Source organism: Grammomys surdaster, unplaced genomic scaffold (genome assembly GCF_004785775.1).
Source record: "Grammomys surdaster isolate TR1022 unplaced genomic scaffold, NIH_TR_1.0 125581, whole genome shotgun sequence".
Lineage (NCBI taxonomy): Eukaryota > Metazoa > Chordata > Mammalia > Rodentia > Muridae > Grammomys > Grammomys surdaster.
Window position 1 is genome coordinate 88253 of NW_021620427.1, and position 9085 is coordinate 97337.

Genomic DNA, 9085 nt, shown 5'->3' on the forward strand with positions numbered 1-9085 from the left:
ATTCACGAGACATGTGGAGATTTGAGACGTGTTGATTTATTAACAGATGTCGGGGGGGGGGGGGTTGAGTGGAGAATGGAAAAGGGCTCTCCAGAAACATGTCGGAAGGTGTTTCCCTTATATATTGGAAACGGAGGAGAAGGGCGGGGCCAGAGAAATCTTGAGGCAGAGTCTTGTTCTCTCCGCCCTCTATCTGGGCTCTGGGGGGCGTGGCCAAATTACAGTCCCACATCCCAAGGTCCTAAATTATCTGAGTTCTTTTTTTTTTTGGTGTTCTGTTTTTTTGTTTTTTCAAGACAGGGTTTCTCTGTATAGCCCTGGCTGTCCTGGAACTCACCCTGTAGACCAGCCTGACCTCGAACACAGAAATCCACATGTCTCTGCCTCCCAAGTGTTGGGATTAAAGGTGTGTGCCACCACCACCCAGCATCTGAGTTCTTATAAACTTGCCTAACTCTAATAAAACATTCCACTATATGATCCAGCAAAGGTTCATCTTAAAGACTGCTTGTGTTGTTAACTAATGCTCTTACCTCTTTTGTAAACTTATAAGCTACAGGAAACCCATTCAGATCTGCCTCTCATGGACCAAATAGATGTTATCCAGATAAGTACATCTGCCTAGAGTTCCCACCTACCAAAGGATGAGATTCCTCTCGATTTCAAATGTACATCTTAGAAAAAAATTTCTTTCTCCCAAATGTACTTAATCTTATTCCCTACATCTTGTCAAGTCCAGGTGCATCCAAAACAGCTCCAGAGAAGCAACCTCTAATGTTCCATCTCCTGTCACACACACTGCTGCTTCTACTGAACCTGTTCCTTCTGGCCTATCCTCAAATGGCTCCATAGACTCTGGACAGCAGGAAACAGCCAACTCTCCTAAGACTGGACAAACACCCCCCATAACCATTCTTCTAGTTTTCCCCTAAAGATATGTGGCCCTCAGTGCCAGCAGGAAGTAACCAGATATCACAACAACCCTATTCCTGCTTCATTGTCACCTCTTTCTAATTTTTCTTTTTTTAATTAAACCAAAATAGGGCAACATTACTACTCTGTCTAAACTCCACCTCCACAGTTACCTGGCAACAACCAAGTATGCTCCTCTTCACAGTTACCTGGCAACAGCCAGGTAGGCCTGCCCACAATAAAAGGGGCTAATAAAAGGGGCTGATAGCCCTCTCCTCTCTCTCTTGACCTCTTGATCTTTTGCTCTTGCTCTCTTGACCTCTCTGTCCCCTCACGCCTTCCCTCTTCCCTTCCACATCTCTTCACATGGTCATGGCTGGCCTATACTTCTTCTCTCTCTCTCTCTCTCTCTCTCTCTCTCTCTCTCTCTCTCCCTCCCTCTCTCTTCCTCTAGTACCCTCCTGGCTCTCCTCCCCATGCCCTGAATAAACTCTATTCTATACTGTATTGGTGTGTGGCTGGCCCCCTCAATGGGAACAGATGCCTCGGCATGGACTCAAAGAGGCATTCCCTTCCCCCATATCTCTCCACAAAACATATTCTCTTTATCTTTTTATCTTTTTATAAACACATCACTCTCCATCAAAATACATCATTGAAAGTACTGAAAAAACAACCCAAGAAGGTGACAGGCTGTAGGGCTGTTGCTTGCACATAGGTGTGGATTCTGTTGGGCTGAGTTGTGGATCCAGTTGTCTGTTGCCCCAGGCAGCTGGAGCTGAGGCTCAGGGTGGCAGAAGCATGGTAATTTGACTGAATTCACTCCACATTGCGCTGGGCAGACACTCAGCTAGGGGAAGCCACTGAGCTCCACTCTGGGCATGGGGACATTCCAGTCTGAGGTCCCTCGGGGGCTGGAGCTCTTGGGTGTGGGGTCTTTGGGCCCAGGTGGCTGGCCGGAGACCTACTTGTCTCAGCCCTTGGGCTCCTAGGTATACCTGAGAGGCAACAGAGTGACTGAGATGGGGTCATACAGGCTGGACCTGCCTACATTCAAAAGGGACGAGAGAGAAAAGCTCCAGTGGTGCCCTGCAGGGTGGATGAGACTTTTGGACATGGTGACTCACTTGTCTGGGTCATGGTTGGCTTGGTTAGCTTGCTTGAGTTGCCCAGCCTCCATGACTGGAAAGCAGAGAAGTCCTCCATAGAAGATTAGGCAACAGCAGCTCATCGCTTGAATGTCCCCTCCACAGTTCTCTACAGTGGGCCCCAAAGACAAGAGGAGGTCCATGGTTTTAAAAGGTTTATTGTCATGGCAGAAAGTGGATGAAGCTGTACCCTATATACACATGGCAGGCCTGAGCTTGAATACCTTTTGGAAATAGGGGGAAGATTTGGGAAAGAATGTTTAATTGGGTACACACTCTGGCCTTTAGGTAACTGATGAATATGGAGATCTCTTGAGGCTCTGCAGCCTGTAGTCACACCCTCTACCTGTGCTAACTGACCAAAGGCCACAAACCTTTCCTTGGGAGGAGCTGTGGATGACTTGAAGGTAAGTGAAAGGAACCAGGGCCCAGGATCAAGCCCAAACTCCTACCATCCCTTTAGGGTCTCCAAGGTTCCAAGAAGACTCAACTGGGTACCCCCCTGCCTCTCACAGCTGACTGCCCCACAAGAGGCATGTGTAAATTATATGCACAAAAAAAGGCACTCAAGCATTGTACAAAAAAGGCCATAGTGACATATTACGAAGGGGGTGGGGAGCATAAAGTGACTCTGTATTAAAAACCTCAACTCCCACCAAAATTTACTCAGCCATCAAATGTGAATAGAGTGTCTGAATAAACAACTTTTGTGAAGGAGCTATAGGTAGTCAATACACATATGGAAGTATGTTCAATATCATTACTCTAAACAGTGTTCAAAGTTCAGCTCAACACAATAGGATAAGACTTTCTCCTCTTACCTGATTATAATCAAGAGAGAAATGACAGAAACCAAGGGTGGACATCAGGAAAGTGCTACACTGTGTGTAGATGACAACCCCTGCAGCTGCCTGGAAACAGTGGGCCACTTCTTGAGACTATAAGTCAGAGCTCATGTAGTTAAAACATCAAAAAATGTCAAAACAAATCCACATAAAACTTTTACACAGAAGGGAAAGGAGACACAGAAGAAGCAGGCAGGATTGGTTTCTTTCCCCAGATCCCCTCCTGGAGCCTATGACTCACACAAATACAAGCAGCCAAGAAGTCTCCGCCCACGCTTCCTGTGGGCTCAGCTCCAAGACTCCATGTTGAGCTCCCGATTTCAGGATAAAGCCTCCTAGACCTGGCCCAGGAAACACCAGATGTCTTCACTGCCCAGTTTGAAGGAATTCTGTCATCTTGCTTCGTGAATTTCACACTTCGATGCTCCCAGAGAACACAGGTCAAGGTAAACTTGGTTTTGCCCAAGAGCTTAATGATGCCTGGATCCATTTTCCCCTTTCCCTCTCCCAGCTCTCTCAACTTTGCACTCTGATGCTGAGCCCTCATAGGAGTTCCTGGTTTGTTTCTTACTATGTCTAGGATACCACGCGAGCATAAGCAAGGAGGCACCCTAGTTTCTACTACTGATTCTTTGTCTGAATGAGGGAATAGTGAAAAGAAGGGATTAAGTTCTTAGTGATGTCTGTAAGAGATACATAAATTCAGGAAAGGATTGCACTCAAGCCGTAGAACATGACAAAATATGGTAAATGAATATCAGTAAAACGTACTACCCAAATGTTGGGAACAAAGCCAACATTAATCAAATTAAAATTAGCGTGGTCTTTCTAGGTCATATAATACAATTTAACAGCTGCATAAAACAAATATGTCTACCATTTATAACATGACAGTACTGTAAAACATTATAAACACCAGTACTAACCACAAAGTAAAACCCATTTTATACCAGTTACAGAAAAAGCTCAGAGTAAGGAAACGAGGGTGTTACATGGCTTAGAGGGCAAAGTCTCTGTGTCCCAATGAGCCAGGTTACACAGACACACACAAACACACACACACACAAATACTCACCTACCTTAATAATCCAGTCAAAAGAGCCAAATTAATTGTGAAATGCAGAAAAAGAATATTTATTCACTGTGATCACTTTAGGAAGAAAGACAAAAGGAGCCAGTCACCTTTTTCTCCATCTTTGGGATTCTTACAAGACATATGCATAGCTTAGCATATGTCAGGCATGGCATGGGACCTTGCCCACCATTATCTTACCTCCTAGTCTCAAGAAATGTTAGCTCCCCATAGCTTGTAAATGGCCCTCCAGGACACAAATTCCTCCTCTGTGTCCACCTAGAAACCAAACATTTCTTCTCCCAGCAGAAGGTCACTGGGAAAATTCTTTGAATAGTCTGAAAGCCAAGAAAGGAAACAGAAGTGTCTCCTTATCTTTCCACTCCTGTTAGACTGACTGATGAAAAGGAAGCAAATTCACAGTAGGGGAGAGTTGTATTCAATGCAAAGCCTAAAAGAACAGGGCTTGTTTCTAGGATACAGTGTTCTCTAACTACAATTGCAGTGTGTGTAATTCTGAGATTATACTATTGACTTCTGAACCATATACTTAAAATCATTAAATAGTATGGTAAATGACTGCTGTTGCCACTATTCATGCTACAAAACAATGAACTATGATGCTTTAAAAAATGTAACTCTCTCTTGAAAAAGTGTTTAGCTCTGTACCCCATTTTTTAAAATAGGGTTATTTGGTTGTCTGGAGTCTAATTTTTTGAGTTCTTTGTATATATTTTATATTACCCCTCTACTGGATGTAGGATTGGTAAAGATCTTTTCCCAATCTGTTGGTTGCCATTTTGTCCTATTGACAGTGTCCTTTGCCTTACAGAAGCTTTCCAATTTTAAGAGGTCCCATTTGTCAATTCTTGATCTAAGAGCATAAGACATTGGTGTTCTGGGCAGGAACTTTTCCCCTGGGCCTAGGTATTCGAGAGTCTTCCCCACCTTCTCTTCTATTAGTTTTAGTGTATCTGGTTTTATTCTCAACTGAGGAAACTCAAATGGCTGAGAAGCACCTAAAGAAATGTGCAATATCCTTGGTCATCAGGGAAATGCAAATCAAAACAACACTAAGATTCTACCTCACACCAGTCAAAATGACTAAGATCAAAACCTCAGGTGGTAGCAGATGCTGGCGAGGATGTGGGAAAAAAGAGGAACACTCCTCTATTGCTAGTGGGATTGTAAGCTGATACAACCACTCTGGAAATCAGAAAATCTGGCAGTTCCTCAGAAAATTGCACATAGCATTACCTGAGGACCCAGCTATACCACTCCTGGGCATATACCCAGAAGACACTTCAACATATAATAAGGGCAAATGCTCCACTACGTTCATAGCAGCCTTATTTATAATATGCAAAAGCTGGAAAAAAAAAACCAGATGTCCTTCAACAGAGGAATGGACACAGAAAATACAGTTAATTCATACATTTACATAATGGAATATTACTCAGCTATTAAAAACAATGAATTTGAGAAATTCTGAGGTAAATGGATAGAACTAGAAAATATCATCCTGAGTGAGGTAACCCAATCACAAAAGAACACACACGGTATGCACTCACTCATAATTGGATATTAGCCCAAAAGCTCGCAATACTCAAGATACAACTCACATACCACATGAAGCTCATGGAGAAAGAAAACTAAAGTGTGGGTGCTTTGGTCCTTCTTAGAAGGAGTAAGAAAATACAGGAGTAAATATGAGACAATGTGTGGGACAGAAATGGAAGAAGGGGCCATCTGGGGACTGTTCCACCTGGGTATCCATCCCATGTGCAGTCACCAAAGGCAGATGCAGATATGGGTGCCAGGAAGTGCAGGCTGTCTCCTTAGAGGTCTGCCAGAGCCTGAAATATACAGAGGTAGATGCTCACAGCTAACCCTTGAACTGATCATGGGGCTCCCAATGGAGGAGTGAGAGAGAAGACAGAAGGAGATGAAAGGGTTTGGGGCCACGTGGAGAGAGCAACAATACCAACCAACCAGAGCTCCCAGGGTCTAAACCACCAGCCTGGGAGCACATAGGGAGGGACCCATGGCTACAGCTGTATATGTAGGGGAGGATGGCATTGTCAGGCATAGGTGAGAGAGGAAGGCCGTGGTCCAGTGAAGACTGGGTGCCCCAGTGTGGGAGAATTCGTGGTTGGGGAGGCAGAAGTGGGAAGATAGTGGGGGCACATTCTCACAGAAGCAGGTGGAGGGGGGATAGGATAAGGGGTTGGGGTGAATGGGGAAAGGGGATCGCAACTGAAATATAAATAAAATATCAAATAAGAAAAATAAAAAATAAATAAAGTAAAATGGAAAATGTAACTCTACAATTATTGCTTTACTTCAGGATCATTGTCAAGAAACCTCCATTGGAAGGTGACAGAGAGCTAAAGCAAGATCAACAGTCAGCCAGAGTCAACGCAAAAGCCAGTGAGACAGAGAGACAGAGAGAGAGACAGAGACAGAGACAGACAGAGACAGACAGAGACAGACAGAGACAGACAGGGAGAAGAAGAAGGAGGAAGAAAGAGAGGGAAACAGAGATCTTACTTCCTACTTTTATTAAGGACACTAAACAGCCAAGGTCCCGAGAATCAGTAGCCATTGTTTCATTCACATCTGCATCTGGTTTTGGTACTTGTGACCCGAAGGCTGTGATTATTCCATGTCCGTTTTTGAAAAGTACAAGTTATACTTTAACTACTTGAATATTATTCTTTCTATTTCTTCAAGAGCTGAGAGATCATCCTTTGAAAGGAAGCTCTAAATTCAACCAATATGTCTGTGAAAATGACAGCAGCCCTGCTCCTGATGCACTTGAGCATCTTCTTTGGATCTGGGACTGGTGGGAAGGTGCTTGTGTGGCCAGTAGAGTTCAGCCATTGGCTCAACTTAAGAACAATCCTAGATGAGCTTGTGAAGAAGGATCATGAAGTGACCGTACTGATACCGTCAGTTTCCTTCTCATATGAGGTTGAGAACACATCTACTATTAAGTATGAGATGTACCCTGCATCATATTCCATGGCTGATATAGAAGAACTTTTTGAGGATGACTTCCGTAAGAGCATATATGAGCTGCCAAAGCAGTCATTTTTTGGATACTTTTTAATGATGCAAGAAATGTTTTTGATAGATTCAGATTATTCTGAGAGTCTCTGCAAAGATGTAGTTTTTAACAAAGAAATCATGACAAAGCTACAAAACTCTAGCTTTGATGTCATTCTGGCAGATCCTTTCATACCTTGTGGTGACCTGCTGGCCGAGATTCTCAAGATACCCTTTGTGTACAGTCTCCGCTTCTTTCCTGGCTCCACATATGAAAAGTACAGTGGAGGACTGCCACTGCCTCCTTCCTATGTGCCTGTTGCTCTGTCAGAACTGAGCGATAGAATGACATTCATGGAGAGAGTGAAAAATGTCATCTATACACTGTGTTTTGACTTTTGGTTCCAAACATTTAATGAGAAGAGGTGGAATCAGTTTTACACTGAAGTATTAGGTAAGTATCCTGTTAACTTGGGATTGTCCAATTCTCAATTTCCTGTCATTGAAGCTGACCTTGACAGAACAGGATTGACAGCAGAGGATTTGTCTCTCCTAAATAAAATGGTGGCAGCAATGTAAAATTATCTGCCAAATTCAAAGCATTGCCGAAAGGCTTATGTCACAATGTCAATTGAAAAAAACCTCATCTATGACTTGCACAGGACACTTCTGAAAGGCACATGCCCATAAAACAAGCTTTAAGAACTTCTCTAAGAAATGATTTATGCACAAGACCTTTCCCCTCACCTTTTCCAACAGCAGTCATAGCTGGCTGGGGTCATCAACATCATCATCATCCTTACTGCTATTGTCACAAGTTGCTGTTATTCTCACAAGTATGCACATGAACACTAGTGTCATGTGTGGGAGGCTGGTGCTCTGTGTTGCACATGTGGAAGATGGAACTTTGTTGAGTTTTAACTTTCACCTCTGTGTGGATTCTCAGGATCAATTCAGGTGTTTAGGTTTGTATGGGGATTGAACTCCAGTCTTTAAGTTCTCGTGATAAACATCTTTACCTTCTAATCCATTGCTCAAGCCACTAAAAACACTAGCTTCAAATAACCTCAAAGTCTTCATGATGTCACAAAACACTGAAGACTATACATATTTCTAGCATAGGTATAAACAACACATCGAGGACTTTTGATATAAATGAATTTTCTCACTTATGGTTTGAAAGATCTTCCCCTTTAACCTATTAAATTTTTGCACAGCTGTGAATATGCTATCTCTGCTCCATACACAGAAAACATGTGAATTCACAACATGGGGGAATCTAATTTACTTATTGAAGTGGGTTGACACTGTGTTTCAAATGGATAACCTTGAAAGGTAGACATATTGGATACTACTTGCCTTATTTTAAAATATGCTTAAGAAACACACATGTCTCCATTCATATTTTAAGGCAAGTATCCCTATGTTCAGTAAGTCTGTTTATACATACCGAATACTGCACATTCTGTCATGAATCAAGAGGAATATCACAGAGCTCAGGCAGAATCAAAATTCTCTTTGAGGACAGCCAGGGTTACATAGTAAGACCCTATCTCACTGAAATGCTCAAACAAAGTCCCCTTAAATGTTTACACTGGGTTTGGGCGCACATACCTTATATCTCTGCAGTTGAGATGAGGAGGAGGAAGATCTAGCATCAAGATCTCCTGTGGCTACATTAGGGACTAAGGAACCGCACTCAGCTGCATCCAACTATCTAAACCAGACAGCACAAAATCCTCAGTTCATTTATAGGAGCACACATCAAAGGTTTCCAGTTGCTATGTAAGACATGTTACATCTAGAGTTAAAGGAAAAGGTGTTTTCCTGAGTTATGATTCCTGGATAATGGCATTTGATTGTATTTCAATAACATATCTCAGTGTTTAATGATAAAGAATTACCAAAGTGGTGTCTTCTCACAGAGACTCACACAATGACTTTATATATCTCTGAGCATAAGGATGAGAAACATATATATTATAATTTTTTAAACATTGTACACACATGCACAGAGAGAGAGAGAGAGAGAGAGAGAGAGAGAGAGAGAGAGAGAGAGA

The 9085-nt window shown here is 42.7% G+C and overlaps 1 protein-coding gene across 1 annotated transcript in view; it reads left to right on the forward strand.

Annotated features, from left to right (window-relative positions):
* Positions 1 to 3203: 3203 nt before the first annotated feature.
* Positions 3204 to 9085, forward strand: part of LOC114638382 (UDP-glucuronosyltransferase 2B31-like) — a 14762-nt gene continuing 8880 nt past the window's right edge. Inside the window, exons 1-2 of the mRNA XM_028786810.1 lie at positions 3204 to 3351; positions 6711 to 7479. Coding sequence (XP_028642643.1) covers positions 6756 to 7479 — 724 coding nt within the window. The 5' untranslated portion in view covers positions 3204 to 3351; positions 6711 to 6755. The remainder of the gene's footprint in view (positions 3352 to 6710; positions 7480 to 9085) is intronic.